Raw genomic sequence first — 24,271 nt, 5'->3', positions numbered from 1 at the left:
GATCCCAGACCAGGCAGGGAGAAGGGACTCATTGGTCCAACTTGAAACGTCAGCCCATCTGAAGAAAAGGACCCAAAGAAGTCTCTAGAATGCTGTATTTTAAAATATTATGGTTTTATTTTTAAGAGCAATGCTTAAAAACATCAAAAGAAAAAGTATATTTAAAGTAAAAAGTGAAAGACTTTCCCTTCCCAATCCCCAGAAGTCAGTCATGAATAGTTTGGTGTGTTTCCTTCCCAGCTTGTGTGTGTGTGTGTGTGTGTGTGTGTGTGTGTGTGTGTGTGTGTGTGTACTTATATTTTTAATGGTCTCAAAAATGGTCTCAATATACATACCAATCCATTCATCACCTTGCTTTGTCACTTAACAATGCATCATGAGCATGAACTTTTCCCCTGTTAGTACCTTACTTCCTGCCTTTGGAAACATTTTGCTGCTGCTCCTGTAGGTTTCTTAGATTCTTTCTCAGGCATCCTTTGTATGAATGAGCTGTAGAAACTATTTAACAAGCTCTCTTTTTAAACAAGCTCTCTTTGACAGCCATCTAGGTAGCTTCTGATGTATTATTTCAAACAATGCTTCAGTGGATATTCTTAAGGAGATGCCTCTGCACACTTATATAGATAGTTCTATAAGATTAATTTCAAGAAAAAAATTACTGGGCCAAAGAATTTGCACATTTAAAAAAATTTAAAGTAACGTCAAACTTAAAGAAAAGTTCCAAGAATAATACAAACAATACCCACATAACCTTTGCCTAGATTCTTTACCTATTCTTATCATTTCACACCATTTATTTATTTGCCTGCTCCTCAAATTTTTTTTTCCCTAAACTCTTGGAAGACATGCTACATGCATCATGGCTTTTATCCCCATAAGGTAACACATACTTCAGTGTGTATTTCTGTATTTCCTAAGAATAAAGATATTCTCTTAATAACTGTAATAGTACAGTTGTCAACTTAATTTAATTTAACATGGATAAAATATTTTATCAAATCTACTGTCTGTATTCTAATACTGTTAACTGACCCCCAAAAGTCCTTTTTAGCACTTTTTCCTCCTAGTACCAAGATCCAGTCCAGGATCAGATATTGCATTTCGTTGTCATGTTGTTAAAGCCTCTTTTAATCTGGAACATTTTCACAGCCTTACTTTATTTTTTATGATATTGACATTGTTAAAGAATACTGCCCCTATTTGTAATAGAAGCTTCCTCTTTTGGGGTTTGTCTGATCTCTCCTCACGATTAGACCCAGGCTCTGCATCATGCATTACATAAATGATGGTGTGTGCTTCTCAGGGTACCACATCTGAGCACATGATGTTCATTGGCTCCTCATGGTGATGTTAAGAACTGCATATTTTAAATTCTGGTAGGAAAAAAGTTCATTTCCCAAAACGTTTTTCCCCGTGTATACTCCTGCCACAGTTTGTGAGATTTCTGCACAACCCTATCCCTTTCCTTACGCAGGCACCACCACCAGTCTTCTCAACATATGCCTGGTCAGTACACTGTGCTTGTTAATGCTTTATTTTAAAAAGAAAGCAATACATTTTTTTTCTCATTTCATTTTGAGATACTCTTTAGTATTCTTATGCCTCAACAAAGGTTCCCCAAACATCAGAAATGCAGTAGACTCCCATGGTCTTTTGTAGCCCCAAACTCACTGGGACTTGGACAGTGTGAGTGTGATGACGGCACAGGCGGGATGGGACTCTTGGCTGAGAGTTTGGGGCTCCACGCTCTGTAAAAGCAAAACAGAAACGAGTCCTTTCATCCCCCACCTTGGGAGAGAAAAGATGCCCCTGCCCTCCATATGCAGGGACATTTATCTCCATTTATGCTTCCATCTTCTTTCCTATTATCTGCTATGAGGAAAAGGAAGCATGGGATTGGGAGCTGAAGGATCGGTTTCAAGTGTCCCCTCCACTTTCTATCAGGTGTGGACTCATGGCCACCCTCCTCGCCTCCCCCGGCTCACATACCTGATGAGTAAGGGACTCAGGAGGAGCTGGCCTCCCTGAATGGTCTTTGGGGCTGGCCCTGCCCTCCCTGGCCTCCCTCACTGCCACCAGAGAGGACAGGCAGCCCGGGGAACAGGGCTCCTGCCGGGAGACAGGAGGAGCAGCCTCACTCACGCATCTCACACGCTGCCAGCATCAGCCAGGAGCACCTCGTATGCCCCTCTGAGATAATTAAGCATTATTATCCCTATTGGCAGGTGGAGACAGTGAGACAGTGGTTCAGTGACTTGGTTATAACTGCCGGGATTGTTTGAGGGAGAAGCCGTGCCAAGAAGGGAGTGCAGTTCAGGAAGCTAGAAGAACTTAAGCTATTTAATGTGACTGATTATTTTAAAATAGCTGCTGGAGGGTGGAGGCCGGAAGAGGGGCTAGAGGCATGGCCAGTGGACGTCGGGGAGGCACCAGAAATTACCCTGCGAACAAGGAATAGACCTAGTATACCTGAGAAAATGGGTTGCCACAGTCTGTCAGATGCTTACAGAAGAGGAGGGAAAACACTGAAGGCTTAGTCAGCTCTGTGAGGACAAGGAATAAACCCCTCAGCTTCCCGCAGAGCTGGACAGAGGTCCCCAGGATGGGCGTGTAGACAGAGCATCCACCCTACCGGCACCCTCCCCTCACGGCTCAGCGTCTGGAGCGCTGCCGCGTTGCCCTAGGAGGTGTAGCACTACCTCAGAGTGGCAGGAAGCCCCGAGTGTCTCCATACACAGAGGTGGGAATAGAATGGGAGAAGAGTGGGTGCCTGCCTGAGGGTCACAGGGGAGACACTTGGGACAAAGGTGGGGAAGCCATCACGGCCTGTTGACAGAGACAGGAGCCACAGAGACCTGGTGCCAGGTGTCACTAGTGAGGCAAACAGATGCACTAAAAAAAGAGAGGAGAACTGTGGTCTCTAAGGGCGAGGCAGACAGGCAGCAGTGAAGCTGTGGCGATGGCAGCTCCAGGGAAAAGCACAATTCCTGCCATGTTCAGAAAAGCAGCCAATACACCCTGGACCAGCCCGGGCAGGGAAGGGTAGAGAGCAAGGTGACTGGCCACCCTCGTCCTCAAGCCTGACCATCCCGTTTCCTGGCCCTCCCCGCCAACCTTGCCATTCCGAGGTCACATAGAGGTTCACCCTCCCACCCCACCCTCTTGGAGCCCAGGCTTGGGGGTTGCACCAGGGGAGGCTAAGCCCCATCATCCCTGCCAGTTACCACTGTGGAACTCCCCACACAGTGCCCTCCTCAGGGCAGAAGTGGTTTTGTTCTCTTTCCCTCTACTGACCCTGACCTTGCCCGGAGAGGCTTGTGGAATGAATGAAGGCAGCATGTGAATTTTTAGCCCTTGTCTCTCCACCCTTTCTTTTTAATTATAACCTCGAGAAATGCTGTGTGATAAAAAAAATATATAGTGAAATGCCCACATCTCAGCCATCAGGGGCTATTTTGGGGGTGGATAGTAAGAGACAGCTGTTTGTCCTGACAGTATAGTACAGAGAAACAACGTCTGTTTGGTTGAAGAACAGGGTTTTTTATTATTATTATTTTTTTCCAGCTGGGAAACGTCACCAAGTGGCCTTTCTGTTCTTCACACATGAAACACACACTATCATCCGCATATTTTTAGTTAATTTATGTCCAAATAGGCCTTTCTCTCGCTGCTGGAAAATGATGTTTGGGCTGCAATTACCTTTCCAGCATCTCACAGAAGGGTTTCAGCGCTCACAAAGCTCAGCGGAGAGGCAGCACGTACCCCACCGACTGTAAATCTCTCCATTTGTAGCTATTCAAATCACATATTTTATTACGAGTACAAAATACCTTGTGTCATTCATTTTGGAGGAGCAGCTAATGCTTCAAGAAAAGCTTTGAAAAACATTCTATTTAGAAACAATTTTGTCTGCAGCCAATGCATTGTGTCTTTTGGGGTTGTCTTTTCTCCCAGCCCTTTTCTCTGTTCTGTGTGCCATTTGCATGACAAATGAGTTCATCTTCTCTCCAAAAGCTCACCTGTCCATGCAGCCGGTTTCCCACCTAAAGTTCTAATTCTCTGTATGTTGCATCATAATCCTTAGCATGGTAATAAATTACAGTGTCACCATCAAGATCGTGGCTTCTGGAAAGAAATAAGCAGCGGGGCCAGATGAACTCTCTCAGAAGATTGAGAGACTGTTTTCACGCAAATTCCTGGCATCCTGGGGAACTAGAAACAGCCTCTTTATTATATAGACTCAGTTGCAATCCAGCAGCCAGAAGCCATTTCCACCGGCTCTTAGAAGCCGGTAATGCTAGAGAAAGATAAACTTTTTGGCAGAAACTTCTTTTTCTTCTTGGCTGATAGGGGTCTTATCTGGAAACATCACTTTGCTCATTAGGTTGGGCATAATGGGTCAGTGTACTTTCCAGAGTGCTTTTAAATAGAGACATTCATTCTAAAATACCTTCTTAATTTAACACTTAGAATCACGTTAGATCTCTGGGTCCAAAGCAGTGGACGGTGACTGGGGAGCAGTGGACGGTGACTGGGGAGCAGCGCACGGTGACTTCAGGGCAGGAGGAGTGCGTGTCCCATGGATGCACCCTAGGGCAGGGCCATCTGTGTCTGAACTGTCTACAGAGGGCTGCACAGAGCCAAGGCTGACCAGCCACATGGTCAGGACGGTCACCGCTTCAAGGGGGAGTGTTCAACCTGCCACTCCAGAGGGCCACTTGCTCTATGTGATGTAAACTTCACCCCAGTTCACCCTCCACTCCCCTTGAGCCATAGATACACTGGACAGAAACTTTGATGAAGCCAGCTCATTGCCTTTTCCCCCATCATTTTAAGATCTTTTGCAGTTCAGTGCAGTAAGGCAAATACTTGCCAAATATAGGCTACTCATTCTCTCACCTGTAGCAGGCATCACTCATTAGTCATGGCAGCATTCCTTGCTGAGCCCGAATGAAGCCTCAGAATCCTTCTCAACCCAGCCATTAACAACGACCAGAGTTGGTATATGAGATGAGACTTCACTCAGTCCATGACTTATGCTGGATTGATCTATGCCAGTGGTTCTTAAAGTATAGGAACCACACTGAGAATTTGTTAGAAATGTAAATTCTCAAAGCCAATCCCAGGACTAGTACATTTGAAAGTCCAGGTTAGGGCCCTTGTGATGTGTTTTAACAAGGCTTCCAGGAGAGTCTGATGCACACTCAAATTTGAGAACCACTGCTGCAGGCCAGTGCTTGTGACTAATGACTGCTCACTAGAATCACCTGAAGCATGTTAAAACTTACCAGTGCTTGAGCACCACTCCCAGAGATTCTGAAGAAATTAGAACACCCACTGGCATTAAAAAATAATAATAATAATAACCTTCCCCAGAGTGATTCCCAATGGGTAACCAAGCTTGAGAAACACGCTAGTATTTATGGGTATGTCAGGAAAAGGGATATTGACATGGCCTTCAGCTACTGTTGTGCAATTAAGATAAAGCTCCCCAGGCCTGGAGTGGCCACCTGGGCCTGTGGACACTGCTGGTGGAGTGAGGGTGGTTCTCCCTCAGGCATGTCACGCCTCTCCAGTGAGTAGGGGTTGTGATGTGGCTCCAGAGCTGCCTTCTGACTGTTGTCCCCGTTTCCACATCAGTGGAGATGCCAAGGATCTGTCCCTCGAAGCCCTCACCCCACAGCACTCACATTGCTCAGCAAAGGGCTGTCCTTCAAGGAGTAGACTGGCCGGGTCTGAGCAACAGCGCTGAGGAAGTGTTACAGAGGACCCTGTGGTCCTCTGGGCTTCCACCTAAATGTTAGAGGTTTCCCTCACCCCCAATAGTAGCCCATGGTGGATCTGCCACCTGGGAATTTAACAACAGTATTTTTAAACTAGTGCCTGATAAAATGGTATATACTCAATGTATTCATTCCTAGGGCTGCTGTAACAAAGTACCACCAATTGGGTGACTTTAAGCAGCAGGATTTTTTTTTTTCTCTCCCAGTTCTGGAGCCTAGAAGTCCAAAATCAAGGTGTTGGCTGGGTCATATTCCCTCCAAAGTCTGCAGGGAGGAGTCTGGTCCCTGCCTCTCTCTCCTCGTTTCTGGTGGTGGCTGTTGCTATCAGTCTTTGCAGTTGCTTGGCTTGTAGGTGCATCACTCCCACCACTGCCTCCATCTTCACTTGGTATTCTCTCCTACATCTCTGTGTTTTCACATGGCCTCCTTATAAGGACACCACTGGCTGGATTTAGGGACCACTCGAATCTGGTATGACCTCATCTTTTACTTTATGTTACCGAGCAAAGGGCTTGCTGCCTGACATGCATAGAAGCCAATACCATGGAACCAGCATTTGAGAAAAGAAAAGGCTTTATTGTGAGGTTGATCAGCAAGGAGACAGGAGGCAAGGCTCTCAAATCTGTCTCCCTGATCCAGGGTTGGGTCACAGTTCTTCGAATTAGGGGAGGATGGTTGGTAAACGGAAGCACTGGTGGGGCAGGTTTTGATTGGAGGGCTTTTGAACTTGACCATTTATGGTAAGGTATGGTAAAGGGGCTTCAGCACCGGTCTTCATGGACAGCGCACCCTTAGTATCTGAAAGGGTTCCAGCATTCAGGTTCCAGTCATGTCCCAGTTCTTTTGTTCTGTGGGGTGGAGAAACTTTGGTTCCGGGTGTTATTTGAGATCGAAAATTTCTCCTCTGTGTATGCTTCAGCTGCACAAGTTGCAGTTTTGTTCTGTTGTCTCTGAAAAACAACTCAGTATATTGCTAGAAACAGAATGGGGCCAGTTTGGGGCTGGTTCTTTGGTTACAGTTACATCCCCAAAGACCAGATTTCCAAATAAAGTCAGGAGTTTAAAAGTTGGACGTATCTTTTTTAGGGGGGGGTGCATAAAGCAACTCACAACACTCAATAAATTCTTGTTTAATGGTGACAATAATATACTGGGTGATTTACGTATATATAATGTTGGATCTTCAAAACAACCCTAATATGTTTTATATATTACAAACCTATTCGAGAGTGAGCATTGTGAAATTCAGGACCATTGTGTGATGATCTCGGTCATAAACCTATCACTCCAAGGGAATTCCTCATGAGGCACGATTCCAATGATTCCATGATCATGATATTCAATATGCATGAGTGTCTGGATTCCTGTTATATCCCTGCTGAGACTTCCTCTCACACATGATGGGGGAGAAAAGTACTGTAGCAACGCCCAGACACACAGAAGCATTACCCTTATGGGCATCTCTAGGATAAGTAACTAGCAAGGGAAATCAGTCCTCTGCTCAGACTTTAGCCTGGAAAACTCCACAATTGGGTGGGTTCTAGAAACGAAAGCTACGAGCTGTGCCTATCTAATGTCACTGTGGCAAGGCAGTGAGCTGTCTGGGTGTCACTGGAGATATCCTTCACTCCTTGAGAGGAGGGTTGAGTCTCGTCACTGCCAGGTTCCCAGCCGGGTGCCAGGCAGAGTGGGTGCTGCATAGATGCTTGTTGCAGGCTGGCTGAGGCTGAGGGACTAAAGTACCTCTATGCTGGAACCTTCTACCTGTTGGCATCACTCCTGGTGGCAGGTGTAGATGTAAGTTATCAGCAGGTGCCCCTGCAGATGGCTAGGTTAAAATTAATCTGCTGCCAGACATCATCTCCTACTTTATCAAATCACACACACACATGCACACCCACAAAACACACACACGATCTTTATAGTTTGTCTCATACCTGAATTAAGGCATGATTATCCTGAAGCAAACTTTTAGAGATGTTAAACTTTTGAAGAATTTCTGGGCAGCACAACCATTCAATGCCAAGCTTTACCTGGAAGGTCAGTGTAGGAAGTACACTGATAGCGGTGAGATGCCTCTCCCTCCGCGCCTCTTCTCCCTCCCCCACATCCCAACAGTGCCCCCCTGATGCAGCTCTGGGGGAACCAGGTCCCTTCCGAATGCACACCTGCGACTTCAGCATCCCTGGGGGCATCGAGTCATCTGGTGTTTTGAGGAACCCGTGCAGGGGACAATGCTCTCTGCAAGCCCAGTGTTGTCCCCTCTTGCCCACGTGGGCACAGATTCCTTCCAGAGAGTCTCGCCTGTTCTCCATCCCCTGAGAATTCTTCCCTCATGCTTCTTCCCATCCAACAAAGCAAACCACTCCTTCCTTATGCCCCTTCCTCATGCCTGCATTGGTAATAACTGCGACCCTCAGAGAACTTTGCAGTCACAGGAATGCCTTGGCCTTGGACTTTCCAGTCCAGACTCCTCTTCTGGCAAGAAGACTTCCCTCACTAACAGAAGCCCTGGTGGCTGCAACACTATCCCACTTCCTTTTCTCCTAGTCCCCTGCATGGAGCTGGTCACCATCCTCTACATTAATAGATTTCCTTTCATGTCATTGAAGATAGGTTAAATAATCATCACCATAATTACCTCTGAGCATCAGAAGGCAACGCTGATGACATGATGTTTGAAAGGCTGAGAGGAAATCGAAAACTCCCAGAAGGAAAACACCCATCCCCATGCTCCCCTGGCTGCCTTGGAGGTCAGCGCCCCCTGCTCTCATGGCAGAGGGCCGGTGGTGACAAGCTGTCACCTGCCTGTCCGGCCACTCTTCTCAAAGCCTCTGCCACCTGCTGGGATGGGGGCGGGGTAGTGACAGGCCAAACTCCGTGTTCAGTGAGGCCCAACAGCACAAGGTGGCAGGAGGGCTGAGGCGCGTCAGTGGGCCTGGCACTGCTACTTGACATGCAGGAGGGAGGGCTCAACAGCTGTCACTGGTGGCCCCTGGGGTCTGCTCCAGACTCGGGAGAGAGGATACCTTCAGACTCCCACATTTCCTCTTTGAAGTTCAGAAGAATCACACTTTCGTCTCCCCTCCCTCCTCTCTCTGACACAAACAGATGCATAAAAGATAAGCCCTAACTCTCTTTTACCCACAGACCTACACGGCCAAGTTTTCTCTCTGTCTCTCTGTCACACACACTGGTAAGTTCTCACTCACAGAGTCTCATTCCCTCTCTCTCTCTCTCTCTCTCTCTCTCTCTCTCTCTCTCTCACACACACACACACACACACACACACACACACACTCACACTGCTCTCTCCTACCTCAGGTAACCCAGGTGTATTGAGAGACCAGAAACCGCTCCCCTCTGGGGGAGCCCCAGGCGCCCTCCAGGTGTGGCAATACCACCTCTCCTAATGGGGACACACAGCATGGGGTCCCTGCGCTGTCAGACACCTGCCTCAGGTGTCTGACAACTCCCTGTTCGCTGGCTGAGTTTTCCACCTCTCTTCCCAGCCATGGTACCGAGGAGATAAAGCCAGTAAATTCATTCATGTTTTGGGGAATGGTGAGAACAGAGCCTCCTGTTGCCTCGCAGCCCAAGCCTGCCCTCCAGGCATTTGTCACGTTGCTGGCATTTGAGCTGAGAATGTCTCCCACCACAAAAGCCTGCCATCTCCTGGGGGAAATCAGGGCTGTCTTCTTGGCAGAAAGCTGGATGTGTGCCTGGGGAGGTCGGGGCCAGACAGCCTGTATTCCTCCCAGACGCCGGGTAGGAAACCAGGTAAAAATACACTTTGCAGTTTGCTCCTTTTTCTCTCACTCGTGCTCAGATTAACCACTTATACATTTTTTTTTTTTTTTTTTTTTTTGCGGTATGCGGGCCTCTCACTATTGTGGCCTCTCCTGTTGCGGAGCACAGGCTCCAGACGCACAGGCTCAGCGGCCATGGCTCAGGGACCCAGCCGCTCCGCGGCATGTGGGATCTTCCCAGACTGGGGCACGAACCCGTGTCCCCTGCATTGGCAGGCAGACTCTCAACCACTGCGCCACCAGGGAAGCCCTCCACTTATACATTTTTAAGGTATTTTTGCTAAAGTCCAACACATGTTTCTGGTGATTTGAACAGATCGTGGGAATGGTCAGTATAAAAATAACCTCCTTCAGCCGAGGCAGGAGGCAGATGAGAAGGGGGAGGAGATAGGGAGCTTCAGGTCTCATAGCCCAGGCATCGCAACGGGGCTGTGGGAGTGAAGTCCAATATTTGGCCTGGAAAATTGAAAATGAGGACCATTTGCTCTAGAGAATGATGAACTCCACCCCCGTAAGTGGCATCAGTGCCCTACAGAGCTGCTCTGCTCTCTGCTCCCCTCTATTTCCCCCGTGAGAGTTCCGTGCTCTAGCCATCCTGCATTGCTGGCAGTTACCATCTTCTCTGTTACCCCAGCATCTGCACAGGCTGCTCTCTGCCTGGACTTCCCTCCTCCCCACACTCTGCCTGATTAACTAGGTACCACGTGTATAGCATGGACCCTCTATGCCAGGCCCTGCCCCAGCACTAGATGGAGTGTAATCCACTTATCCTCATGATGACCTGACTGTGTAAGTGAGATCACTACCCCCATTTTGGCAATGAGATACAGAGGCACAGAGAGGTTAGGTAACTTGCCCTAGGTCACACAGGTAGAAAGGGACAGTACTGGTATCCACACCTGGCCAAAGGCTTCAGGAAACTGCCCTTCTGACTGCTCCTGTCCACCTTCCCTGACCCCTTCCTATGTTAGGGAGTTTCCTCTGGTTCTCAGAACACCCCGTATCCGCCTCAGCCTCACCCTCATCACTTTCCACCTTGTTAACAATATGTATTAAGTTTCTGTTTTCTTGTCTGCCTCCCCATGCCTGCCCAGCTTGAGGGCAGGGCCCCTGGCTGGCTCAGCCCTGGGACACCAGCTCCTCAGAAAGGGCCTGGCACAAAGCAGTGCTTCTTGCCTATTTGTTGACTGGGTGCATGTATGGATGGATGGATAGCAACGCCTTAGGTAAACAAAACAGGCCAAGTTCTGGCGGACAAACCAAGGGCCAAGCAGAGAGCCAAAGTGGAAACTCCCAGGGTGGGATTGGAGGGTAAGATGGAGAAAAAAACCTAAGAGTGGCCCTTTAGAAAAATGTGTCTGCAGCTCTGGATGTCGACCTGCACAGAAGGGCAGGGAGGAGAGCCAGCATCTATCCGCTCTGGGCCCGGTAAACCCAGTGCAGCTGGGGCTGCCTGCAGGCTGCAGAGTGAGGAAAACCTGTCCCCCAGGGCTGGAGCACAAGGCAAGTGGGGCAGAGGGGCGGCGCAGCGTGATCTTGTAGTCAGGGGTGTCCCAGGAGGTATTACCAATCACTACCTTCGTGTTTGCTTGTTTTGCTTCCTTCTGGCCCAAGTGTTGTGACTCATACATGCTGCGGGACAGCAGAGCATCACCTGCCTGTCACGGCTCACGTGGCCCCTCTCACGCAGTATCGTGCGGTAGTGCTTTTCTGCCAGTTTCACTCGCTCCTCCCACCCACGGTGACGTTAGAGTCAGGACGTAAGGAATGGGGGGTAAGTGCAGCCACAGCCCCAGTTACCACCTCTCGTGCGGTGCGATGTGCCCACATGCAGCGTGAGATGGACCAGCCCCGCAGGTCCCCCTGCCTGGGGGCACCAGCTATCCTAATTCACGAAATGTCGGGGCGGGGGTGGAATGGAAGGACACGTGTGCCCACTTTATTCTCACACACCTTCAGCTAGGAACCCTACGGTTGGGCTGACCAGGTTTCTCCTTCCCACAGGGAGGCAAGATCCCCGTGAGATGGACGGCTCCAGAGGCCATCGCCTACCGCAAGTTCACGTCTGCCAGTGACGTCTGGAGCTACGGGATTGTCATGTGGGAAGTCATGTCGTTTGGAGAGAGACCCTATTGGGATATGTCCAACCAAGATGTGAGTGTCAGTGGCACCTGGCTGCTACAACCCTTACCCCAGGGGTCCCACAGGCCATGGCATGCCAAGCCCACCTGTCTGTTTTCTGCTTGGGGCCTCAGAACGTGAACGTGAGGTGTCCAGGGCAGGGGATATTGGATCCCCTTGGCACCAATATTTGAACTAATCAAAGAGCCCAGCATGACCCCAAAGCCTGTAAAGATGCCCAGGGCAACGCAGGAGACAATGGGCTGGTTCCGAATGGCCAGGAACCATGTATAGATCAGGCCCAAAGTTAATCAGGAAATTCTACCCCACTTCAGAGCTCCATCATCACGTGTAAAGGAAGGGAAGCCGTGCTGGTGGGAGGGCGGGCCTGGCTTCCAGGCTGCTCTGCTCTGACAGATGTGCTGTGTTGAGCCAGCTGCAGCTTCTGTCTGGGACTCACACCTCTCCGCTTTAAAGAGAGGAATTAATCGTAAACGCTCTTCTTTCCTGAGAATCCGCTCTTCTGGGAGTCTGTGTCACCTGTCAGTGAAGGAGGTGCTGAGTGAGAGTCCCAAGGCTGGTCAGCTTCAGATGGGCCTCAGGAGGGGACCTGTCTGAGTGGAGGTCAGCAACAACCCTCCAGGCCACTCACAAGGGACAGGGGGAAAGGAAAGGGCCATCTGAGATGCTTTAAGCAGAGGCATTTGGGGAGGTGTTCCAGAGGGGACCCTTTGCTACATAATTACTAAAAGGTAGGAAGACTTTGAGGATGATTTGCTTTGGTAAGGTCCCAGTCAAAATCCTACCTGGATTCCCCCACTGCCTTGGACCCTGGGCTGTTCCCCAGGGCCACTCCTCCTTTGTGTTCTGAATACATGCCCTCCCCTTGGAGAGTCTGCAGTGTCCGTGTTACCTCTGTTCTCTGTTTGCTCTTCCCATCACCTCGGGGGACAGTTATTATCTTTCCCAACTTCCAAGCAAGAAGAGGCAGAGCTGACCCAGTCCAGATGGGGAAACCAGCCACCCCATAAGCACCTACATAGTGGGTAGGCTCTTCGTTACTCGTAAACTGGAGAAGTCTGCCCCCAGCCAGCCCTCTATCCAGACAGACGTTCCGAGCCATGGCTGTCGCTCATAAGGCTGAGAAAGGTGGCGATCTGGGAGTCCAGGAAACACTTTCCAATGAGCCAAAATGGGAGCTGGGTGCTGCCGTGACAGTGGGTAGAGTGGCTTCAGCCCAGAGCAGGTGAAATGGCTGCATCCTTAACCAGGTCCTGCTGCTGACCATGTGTGGCATCTAGGTCCTCTATTATCTCTGATTATCCATGCTTTGTCTCTGCTCCTGTAGCATGTCGAATCGGTAAGTGTTGGAATTGATGCCAAGGCTGCTTTCATGAAATCAAGTGCACCCTGGTTTTGTCCATACTGTCAGCTAGATGAATAATAAACGTTAGCTGGAAAACGCAGACCCATTTTGTCCTGCCCGGAGACTGTAATCCGATTAAGCTCAATTCAGCACACATGGAACGGATTATGAAACTCTGACAGGCAAGATTTGACATTCAAGATATTCTCAGCAATTGCATTCACCTCTGCTGAAAACAAGTGAAGTTTCTGATATTAGACTTCCAGAATTCCCAAATCATTCATTCAACGAACACTCAGGGTATGCTAACTGTGACTAAGCATTGTGCTTGCCGGCTCTGTTCTTGGGGGGGTTTATAGCCCAGTGGCACATACACAGGGCTGTGGGAACATTTTGGGGGGAGGTAAGGAAGGTTTCCAGATATTTGACACTTGAGCTGGGCCTCAAAGGGAATAAGGACATCTGCAAAGTAGCTGTTTATTCTAATTTTATTGTATTTCTCCAAAATAAAGCCTCTCAGCATTGTTCCAAGTACCATTCCACTCTCTGTGGAAGGCGGAGGGTGACTTTTGCCCATTCAGAAGGTATCTTCTGACCCAGCCTGGGAGAGAGCCAGGAGGGGCTCCCAGCAGCTCGGGCTGCAGCCCGACTCATCAGAAACCACTGAGGTGGTGGCAATAAAGGATTTTACAGATGACAATTGAAAGGCTTTACGAAAGAGAATTGCAGAGGCAAGTCAGAGTGCTGGTAATTGGGCTTCCGGAGCCCAGGAAGGTCTTTGAACATGTACAGAGTTTGTCAGCCAGAGAGAGAACTTGGAAGTTCTACGGCTTGGATCTGATTGACAGAGATAATGAGAGTGGCAGTGTCTGTGGAGAGAAGCTGTGGTTTTATTGAAACATCAGAGCTCATCTTAACCCCCTCTGCCCTGGATCCTCCACTGCTCTGAGCTCCTCCACTTTTCTCCCTCCGCATGGAAGGTCGAAGAAGCCCGCCCACCGCCCAACTTCACTAATGAAAAGTGCACGTCTGGGGGCAGCCAGGAGCCCCTCTGGGGACAGGAGAGCAAGCGGAGGGGCCCTACTCCTTTCCCAGAGGAGCTCCAGCCCTGGTCCCCAGTCCAGACCACCTGTCCCTGGTCCCCACCTAACCCCCGCACCTGCCATCTCGGGGTACAGGTGAGCAAAGGCAGCCCTCACCCCATCCCGTTGCTGCAGACCATTCAAAGCAAGTCAGCCCTGCTCCGTGACAGCTGCCGAGACTGGTTCTCGCTGCCACACTCGCCATCACCTTCTCTCTGGAGACGCCATCTGATCTCATTTCAATCTCCAGTCTTTTCAGCATCCATTTATCTCATCCTGTTGTGGACCAAGGAAAGGGGCCCAGGACTCGCTCTGATTTTTCTATTCTGCTCAGCAGGACCCCCTCTGCCCCCAAGCTTGGGCCATATCTTTTCACAATGCAGACGCAGTCACTGGCGTTTGGACTGAAAGTGGTTCTCCTGCCTCCTACCTGTTTTCTCCATACCTGCCAGTGAAGCAGGCATGACAGGGAGTGATCCCAAAGCCCCGTTAGAGGACTACAATTCCTTTTTCAAAATAATGATGTTTTCATTTGATTATAAGTTATATGTATTTGGAAAATTTAGAAAACACCCAGATCCTTAAGAAGAACAAAAATCTCCAAAGACATAGTGCTTCAGAGAAAGACTTGACTAGATAAATATTACCCCTACAGCAATTAATGACATAGCACTTTTTCTTTGGAGTGGAGGGTAAAGCTTTTGTTTTTTTCATATGTGCAAGAAGCGTCAATGCTCCCAGAGCAACTACTCGAGTAATAACAACAAAGTTATCTAGAAGAAATAGCAAATAGGAATTCCCTGGTGGTCCAGTGGTTAGGACTCTGTGCTTTTCGATTTTTCACTCCCAAGGGCATGGGTTCGATCCCTGGTCAGGAACTAACATCCCTCAAGCTGTGAGGTGGGGCCAAACATTAAAAAAAAAGAAAGAAAGAAAGAAAGAAATAGCAAATGGAATAAAGTCCCATTTGTAAACAAGAGCATGGGAAGGGGGCTCCTCTATCCTCTGTCCTGAAAGGTGAGATACAGAGAGGGAGGTGGCATTTACCAAGTCCCCACTACATGCTTGGTGCTTCCCAAACACCATCTTCCTGGACCTCCAGTTGGCCGGCAGCAGAACAGCAACCCTCTTTGAAGAGAACCTCCACTGTAATAGACGTGGCCGCAGTGACAGCCTCCGTGTGATGATGGGATTCTTTCTACTCATATGTGTGGTGCTCACTGCGCATCACCTCACTGTGTCATTTAATCCTTTTCACACCCCCATCTGTGCAGTTTCAGGAAGTCAACTGACTCTCCCAAGTTTCTGGAGCTAATAAGAAATGGAACTAGGATCTGAACCCAGACCTCCAAGGTCTATGCCCCTGATGGCAATGCCACACCATCACTAACACAGTGCGTGGGGCTACACTCCTGTGGACCTGCAGGGAGGAGGAATCAGTGACTCTCTGATGTCCTCTTAAAAAGAAAGTCAGCACATCAAACAAACAGAGGAGGTACAAAAACACACGCCAGGATGGTGTTCCAAAAATTCCAACGAGGTGGCCTGCAGAAGAGATGGGGGAAAAGCAGCTTAGTGGCGTCCAGTCTAAAGCTCACAGACGGAAGAGTCAGCACGTGCCTGGGTCCCCAGTCTCTCGATGCTCTGCCAGGAGTGCTCGGGTCAGCTGGTCACACCTCTGAGTTGCGCCCCCTTAGAGGGCTCCTTCCTCTTACGGGCAGATGGGAGAGTAATCTTGTTGGGGGGAACATTTGTGTTTGGGAATCTGGTCATCAAATAATTTGGGCAGCAATGCCAGCGGTTTAAGGGGAACAGGAGCTGCCCTACACTGGAAGACTTTGGGGGCCCCTAACCCCCAAAAGAAGTTGAATTTGGACACCAGCCCCTCCTGCTGGTCCCACCTAGCTTGTCCTTAGGCAGCCCAGAAAGAGCTCGTGGGGCCATTCAGTGGGTAATCCCACTTGTCCCCTTGGTGAGTGGGGACTCTGTGACAGGGCCCCTTAATCTGGCTGCTTGGAAGGAGCTGGAAAGGATGCCAGTTTTAAGCAAGGCTATTCATCCTCATGGATTACTTGGTTTAGCTCCATACCCCTGTTTCCTACCGTGAAGACAACAAATAGCTCCAAGGACTGTTCTCCAGGCTGAGATTCCTGTGGCATCCCCACAGAGCCTAGGAAGTGGGTTTCAAGGTATTCAAAACTTAAACTCAGGGACTTCCCTGGTGGTCCAGTGGGTAAGACTCCACGCTCCCAATGCAAGGGGCCCAGGTTCAATCCCTGGTCGGGGAACTAGATCCCACATGCATGCTGCAACTAAGAGTCAGCATGCCGCAACTAAGAGCCCACACGCTGCAACTGAACATGTCACAACAAAGATCCTCCTGCATGCTGCAACTAAGACTCGGCGCAGATAAATAAATAAATAAATATTAAAAAAAATTAAACTCAGATACCCCTGTGATTTTTTCCCAACCCTATCCCTTACTAGCTTCGTGCCCTCAGGCAAATGACTTCCCTGTTTGTGCATTCATTTCCTCATGGGGAAAATAGGGCTAAAATGCCCTCCTCAGAGGATAACAGGTAATTTGACTGACAACAGTCTGGCTAAGATAAACATTTGTTAGTGGTATAAAATATTATTCAAAAGTGCATATTCCCAGTTGCTGTTTTTTTATAAAGTGGTCACATTGGTGTGGCTTGTATGCTTGTTTGTTTTTCTGCCACAGCGAATAGAAGGAATAATACACCTTGATTATCTCTAATGACTTCAGGTTATTATATTATCTCATGCCCCGTCTCATGCCTTGTATCCTGTGCATAGAATTTGTAAAACTATAAACTGATTGAGAATGTTCACTTTCTGACCAATTTACAAAGTAAAAAAAAAAGAATAATCAGTTGAAATGAATCTGACATTTTTAAAAGTAGAGGCAAAAATACCTGAAAATCCCTGAACTCCAAATTATTCCCTATGTTATTAAAGGTGCTTTAACTGTTTATATTAATGTAAAGTCAATGCCTAATTATTATAGAAAATAAACATACAAAGAAACAAAAAGAAAAACACAAAGGGCATTCATGTTTCTACCTGCCCAGAGGCAACCACCGTTAGTTCCATGATACAGATCCTTCCAAGGACTTTTCTATGCATGTGTGTAATTATTAGTTTTTGTTTTGTTTTGATTCTTGTTTTTTTACAAAAGCAAGCTTATACCATACCTGCTTTATACCATACCTGCACTTACGCAGCCTGCTGTTTTGCCTAATATTACAATGTGAGTATATTTCCATTTCAATAGGCACATGTTTGTAACATCTTAAGGCCTGCATTGTATTCCTGGCCTTCCATTGTGTTATAATAAATTACAGAGCAGACATAATTGTTTTAAATGAATTGGAAATTAAGAAGTAAAGGGTGAAAAACACAACAATCTGAAGAACAGAAAAAGGACTTAAAGATCCTAAAATCTTTGCAAAACTGTCCCCTGGAGTCTGCGAAAATTAACAAAACCTGATTGGAGATATTCATGTTGGATCACCTCGTTATTTCCACTGTTGTCATTGTACCGAACCAATTTGTTTAACTAGATTATCTTCTACCCAATTCCTGTCGCTGCCTCATGAAGGTTAAGGCAGAAAGTGCCTAGGAAGCATCTAGAGGGTCCCTGGCATGGAGTAGGCTCTCGATCAAATTGTGATCCCTTCTCCCACTTTCTTTTCCCGTAGCAGTGAAAGGATGAGGTCACGATGGGCTTTGGTGGGTGTCCTTCGCAAATAGTTGGCACGTTTCCCATGTGCCATTGTTTCATCTGCCCTGGTGCCACCAGCTGCCAATAAGGCAGAATTGGGCCTGACGTCCTCTCAGGGAGAAGCTCAAACCATTCTCCAGTAAACATTCACGGCCATCTAGTGCGTGTCAGGCCCTGTGACAGGGGCTGGGGACACAAAGGCACAAGAAGAAGTGGGCCCTGCTTTCTGGGAACTCACAGTGTAGGGGGAAAAGCCAAGTACATGTAAAACCTCTTACTGTGGGAGGTATAGGAGCACAGAAGGCGGGGTGCCTGGGGTAAGGAGGCTCCATCCTCGGAAGCTAATTTGTGAATGACTGGCTGGTGGCTCATCCCCAATCACACCTGTTCCCATGTGTGTCACTGCAGGTCATCAATGCCATTGAGCAGGACTACAGGCTGCCCCCACCCATGGACTGCCCAGCTGCTCTACACCAGCTCATGCTGGACTGCTGGCAAAAAGACCGTAACAGCCGGCCCCGATTTGCAGAGATTGTCAACACCCTGGACAAGATGATCCGGAACCCAGCAAGTCTCAAGACTGTGGCAACCATCACCGCCGTGTGAGTCTAGTGGAACCGGGTGGCTCCTAGGGGTGAGTGGACTCACAGTCAGGCAGGGCCCAGAGCGAGGCTCCTAGCCTTCAGTCTACTGAGAGCAAGGGGGAGACAGCTGAGCTTATCCACGGATGGAAGAAGTTCCAAGACTCTTCCCTTCCTTTTTCTCTTCTATCTCTCTGAAATATTCCCTGCCTCCAGCATGGGCTGTAGACAGATGAAAAGATAACATATCTGTATCTCTACCTTCCATTGGCCTCAGATGGGCTGGGCACTGGGCTCTGTAGTAGTTGAGTGTATCTGGTCTGACTGGTATGAGACCCCACTTGTGGGCATTCCTGTTTCAGGAAGGCACCCTTTCTGTTAACCACACCAGCGCATGAGGCAGGTGGAGCTGCAGACTTGGAACCTTGGCCAACCTATTAACAGGTAAAGGCCCTGATTGATGTGGGACAAAGAAATTCAGAGCAGTTGGATTTGTTATAAGCAAATGCACAGAACTGTCAGCTGTCAGCCACAGTCAGCTGTACATCACTCCTTTACATTTGCAGAGTGAACTCATTTATTAATTCATCCTTTCGACCAGAGTTTATTGGGTGCTTATGTGCTAAGCACTGTGCCCTTGCTGGCTGTATAGAATAAGCAAGATAGACATGCCCTCATGGAGCTTAGAATCATTTAGGAGCAGCGAACATTAATCAGATGATTGCCCAAAGAAATACAAACTGAGACTTCACTGGCCAGTGTGGCAGGGAAGTGCCTGATGCTTGGAGAGCATACACCTTGGTCTGGCGTCAGGGAGGCGACCCTGATGCCTGTTATTTTGGTTGCGAGCTGAGGAGGGAGGGTGCGTTAACTGAATGAAAGGAAGATGGGAGTAGAGAGTCAGGGTTCCAGATCAAGGGTACAGCATGGGCAGAGGCCCGAGTGTGCGAAGGACAGGGCCAGCGTGTTGGGAGTGCAGTTTGTGGGGGGACCAGGTGGGGACTGGGGCTGGTGAGGTGGGCAAGAGCCAGACACTCAGAGCCTTTAGGCCCTTCTAAGACTTCGGAGCTTGGTTTTCAGAGCAATGATCACCTACTGAAGGGTTTGACATGAATCAGGTCAGGAGTTGGGTTATCGTCAGGGTCACATCTCCATATTTTAAAGAGCACCAGGCTATAACATGGACCTGTTGTTGAGGGGACCATGAAGACAGAGTTGGTAGGAGGACATGGCAGTAGTAACCATGGTAGAGAAGAGAGCATCTTAAGTCAGGCTAATGGTGTGGAAAGAAGCGTTGAGTTTGAGAGATTTTGAAGGTCAAATCTTTATGACTTGGTGAAGGGTTGGGCATGGGTGCTGAAAGTGAGGGCGATGTGAAGATGGTACCCTGATTTCTGGACTGGGTACCTGGGGTGGGGGTTTCTGCTTTGAGAACATGCCCGAGAAGGTCAGTGGTGGGCTGCTCTGTTCCATTTCTTTCAGTTAGCTGAGGACAGAACCCGGAGGAAAAAATGTTACCAATAAGATTTGGAGAGGTTGCAGTGAACTTTATATATTTGTTAAAGGAGCATATCTTTGGTGGTGAAGCTCTTAGATTTCAGTTTACAAAGGAGTTGTGGTCCTTCTCTTCCCTTCAGACTGCCTGCTGTGCCAGTCTGCCCGTCTGGGCTGACCGGCATGGGACAGAGCCCAGAGCCAGGGGGACTGGCCATCCGGCCTTGAGAAACCATGCAAGCTCAGGATTGTGTAGGGAAGGAAGGGTCAGCCTGGGTTTCCTGCATAATCCTCATCCCACCAGGGGTGCTGAACCTCCATGAAGTCTGCCGTCCGCCCAGAGTGTGCCTCTGCCCATGCGCCCCTGCAGCTGTGGGGTCACCTGCTCCCCTCTGTCTTCCAGGCCTTCCCAGCCCCTGCTCGACCGTTCCATCCCAGACTTCACTGCCTTTACCACCGTGGATGACTGGCTCAGTGCCATCAAAATGGTCCAGTACAGGGACAGCTTCCTCACCGCCGGCTTCACCTCCCTCCAGCTGGTCACCCAGATGACGTCGGAGTGAGTGACGGGAATCACCTCTGTCCGGCCCGTGGGTGGGGTCAAGGCTCCCTGCCCGCAATCACCCGTGGTGCAAATCATGCCTTCTGGCCTCATCCTCAGGGCTCCACCTCAGCGCAGAATCGGACCTGGTGGGGAAGCGCCTTGGGAAGACGGAGGGCTGGGGTGGGGAGGCCCAGATCTATTCTGGGTCCCAAATGAGAGTTCTTCAAAGTCACAGCCATATGTCATTTGCCTAATCACTGAGAGTCTCTCCTCTGTTTAAGTTTTTAAACTCAGCCCATCAAAGAGAGCATCCAGCTGGAAAGAACACAGCCAGCCAGCACTTTAAACAGCATAGCAGGAAGAGGCAGAGCCTGATTCAGCAGCAATCTCCGATGTACTGGGAGCCTGTCTTCGTGCTTAGACAGCGCTTGTAAATAAGCCGACGTTTCCATCCCCCACTAGTTATTTTCTAGGCTGCAACCCCCATAAGAGTGTGGAAGAATATAAAAACTAAAATTATTCAAATCAGATGAGAGCCAGAAAGGGTCTTAAAGGCCCACGTAGTCCATCATTTCCCCAAGAATGTTCTGAGCGGTACCCGCTCTGGGAAATGTTAATAGGTTCTCCTTGGAAAAAAGGTCCCATGGTCAAATAAATTTGGGAAATACTGAGCACTTTAGCACTCTCTTGGAGAGTCACTCCACATATTAGCATTGTAAAGGCCATAAGAAATCCCGAAGTAAAGAAACCCACGTAAAATTATTAAATACCATGGAAGCGTATTTCGGAGGGGTGGGGTTTTCTGGGCCTGCATTTTGGGAAATCTCTATCTAGTTCCACCCCTTCTATTCAGCGATTCAGAAAGGAGGTGATGTTAGTGCCTGAAGACTCGGCCATCAGGAGTGACAAAGCGGGAACAGAAGCCTGCTTTCCTGACTGCCGGGTCCATATGTTCCAGCTTGTCCATCCAGGGCCACATGGGGCCATACTTGGCTATACACACCCTGGAGTCACCTGGGCGTCTTTAACTACTGATGTCTGATTCCTACACCCAATGTAGATCTTCTGATTCATTTGGTACATGGTGAGACCTGGGCATCAGGATGTTAAAACTCCCCAGGTGATTCTAATGTGCAGCAAAGCTTGGGAACCACTGGACTAGAGTGGGCAAGTCGAATTTTGAATACATACACACACACGCACACGCACACGCACACGCACACACACACACAGAGCAGGGACCTCACCAGCTGCCCGGCTGTGACGTGTACTAACGGCACCAGGGTTGGTAGCCTATGACACACATTTCCCCTGACAGAGGATAAATCAGTCCGCCAGGCAGTTGACAAACACTTATTGATCACCTGTTCTGTGTCAGGTTCAGTGCTGGGTGCTGGGATTCCCTGCTGGGGCAGGCCAGTTGCTGAGTCCCAGGGGAGAGGCGGGGGTCAGCCATCCTGAGCAGTTGAGCCCCAGGGGGATGGCTTATTGAAACTCAGCCTTCCAACCCAGATTCCTGCTCTGCAGTCAGTCTTCATAGAGTCCAGCTTCATGTCTCTCAAGGTTATTCTTGCCTGAAATGATGGAACCTCCAGTTTCTCCCAGGAAATGACTTGGATGTGCCTCTAGCCTTGGATCCACTAAACACCAGAATTCACTTGTTCAAACCTGAGTTCATTTCCTGGTGATGCCTAAAAACGTCCTTACCATTATGAGTTATCGTCAGACACCAAAAATAAACACTAACCCCTTCCCAGTGGAAAACCAGCTTTCCCAGCCCACAGAGCTGAAAAGCATGCCTGGGCTCAGGGGCAGAGTGGGCGTCCACGAAGGCAGGGCTGCGCCTGCTTTCCCACTGTCATGGGGCTGAGTACGGGGACCATCATAACCCGATCCCCCACAAACTGAAGGAGTCAAATGGAGTAATTCCCTCAGTCTGGGAATAGCCACATGAAAAAGAGCTAGAGGAAAAATAAAAGGAAAGTGAAACTGAAAAGTAAGGGATTTACTTCAAGGTAAAAAATGTCCACACACTATTGGAGCACTCTCGTTTGCTACTTGAGAGAAAAAAGGCAGGAAAAGAATATGTGTACGTAAATAAAGTAGATTGAGGGACCATTTGTGAATTCAAAATCCAAGCATACCTCTCAAACTTGTGTGCTGAAAAGACGTGGGCAATTTGACAATCTAAACCAGTGACAGCCTTCGGGGGACTGAGAGCCAGCTGAAAGGAGGGGTCAGGAGAGCCCAGGCATTGTGGACGGGGGCCCAGCACAGGGGCCTCCTCATACACCTTGTGCACAGTGCACAGAGCGATCTGCTCGGCTGGGGCAGGGGGGGTCCTCGGGGAATACAGTCAGGACGTTAGAAGAATTCTGAGAGCAGCCCTGCAGGGTGGCTAAGAGCCAGGCCATCCTGAATTTGAAGCCCAGCTCCTCCACTGCTTACCTGCTGTGTGATCTTGAGCATGTTACTAAACTTCTCTGAGCCCTACTCTAGAAAGGTGCAAATAATAACAGTGCCCACCTCTTGGTTTGCGGTAAGAGGTGAGTGGAATAGTACATACAAGGCAACTGGCCTATTGTCTGCCTGCAGGACACACATGAGAAATGATGGCTGGTAAATTATTATCATTGACTCTGAGTGGTTTGACAGTTTTTATGAAATGCTTCCATAGGTATAAATAAGTTAGTATATGGCACATGGGAAGCACTCAAGTACTGCAATATTATTAACTAAAAAAAGATGTATGGGTCTCCCCAAAGACAAATATAAGCCATGAACTTGTTCACATTAAGATTCACAGTTCAGAGATGAATCCAGTGCAAATCCCTACCCTAAACATCTTCCTTGGATTCCTGCTCGGGCAGATATTTGAAAGTTATTTTGAGATCACCCTTCTTAAAAATTCATGACGTTAAAATTCAAACAGAGGCAGAAAATGGAAACTCAGGGGAAACCATCAGAAAACCAGGCAAGCTTCACATCTTTTCAATCACAGTGGGCAATCACTAATTTAGGCAGAAACCTCACAGAATAACTGAAGCCCCATACAGTGTGTGCTTGCATTGTTAAAAAAAAATAGCAGAGGAAAGTTCTAGCCCACCTAGGGTCATGGACACAAGGAAGGGCTGCTCCAGAACCTGCAGGCAAGCAACAAGGCACAGCACTTCCAGGGTCATCTAAGATGGAGGGGGCATTGGAGGTGGGGGCCACTGCTTAGAGGAAGTGAGATAGAGCAAGAGAATATCTAGTTAGGTGTTTTTCAGACTCGGGTAAACTTGGGCTCATTAGAGTTTAAACGCTTTTATTTGCCTACCCCACTATTACCAGGAGCTTGCCTTCTGTGACGAGTTTTGATCTGTGAAAAGCACTAACGTGCCTTCTTTTGTGGCTTTTTCCCGCCTAGAGACCTCCTGAGAATAGGCGTCACCTTGGCAGGTCATCAGAAGAAGATCCTGAACAGCATTCTGTCTATGAGGGTCCAGATGAGTCAATCACCAACGGCAATGGCATGAGAACTCTCGTTTTCTGTGGGGAGGGGAGGAGAGGAAGGGAAAGGACCAGGCTCGGGGGGAACCAGAGGTTGACCACTGTGGAATGTCCTGGAGAGACTGGCTTTTCAGCTGAGAAATGCATTCTCATCAACGAAGAATAAACTGGACCTATTCCTAATAGGCAACCTTCATTTCTCAGTGACAGACGCAGGTTTAAGATGCCGTGGGAAACCAAATATGTAAGAA

The 24,271-nt window shown here is 48.6% G+C and overlaps 1 protein-coding gene across 2 annotated transcripts in view; it reads left to right on the top strand.

The window, feature by feature from the left end:
- The window catches only part of EPHB1 (EPH receptor B1), a gene marked incomplete at both ends in the record, with an annotated part of 425,673 nt that extends 401,627 nt beyond the window's left edge, over positions 1–24,046 (top strand). For both annotated transcript variants that reach the window (XM_082839068.1, XM_082839067.1), the window contains 4 exons: positions 11,597–11,746; positions 18,318–18,511; positions 20,388–20,543; positions 23,938–24,046. In XM_082839068.1, coding sequence (XP_082695194.1) covers positions 11,597–11,746; positions 18,318–18,511; positions 20,388–20,543; positions 23,938–24,046 — 609 coding nt within the window. The remainder of the gene's footprint in view (positions 1–11,596; positions 11,747–18,317; positions 18,512–20,387; positions 20,544–23,937) is intronic.
- Between the last annotated feature and the right edge of the window lie 225 nt (positions 24,047–24,271).

The sequence above is a fragment of the Leucopleurus acutus genome (assembly GCF_964270905.1).
Source record: "Leucopleurus acutus genome assembly, chromosome: 5".
Classification (NCBI taxonomy): Eukaryota; Metazoa; Chordata; class Mammalia; order Artiodactyla; family Delphinidae; genus Leucopleurus; species Leucopleurus acutus.
This window is presented reverse-complemented; position numbering and strand designations above follow the sequence as displayed.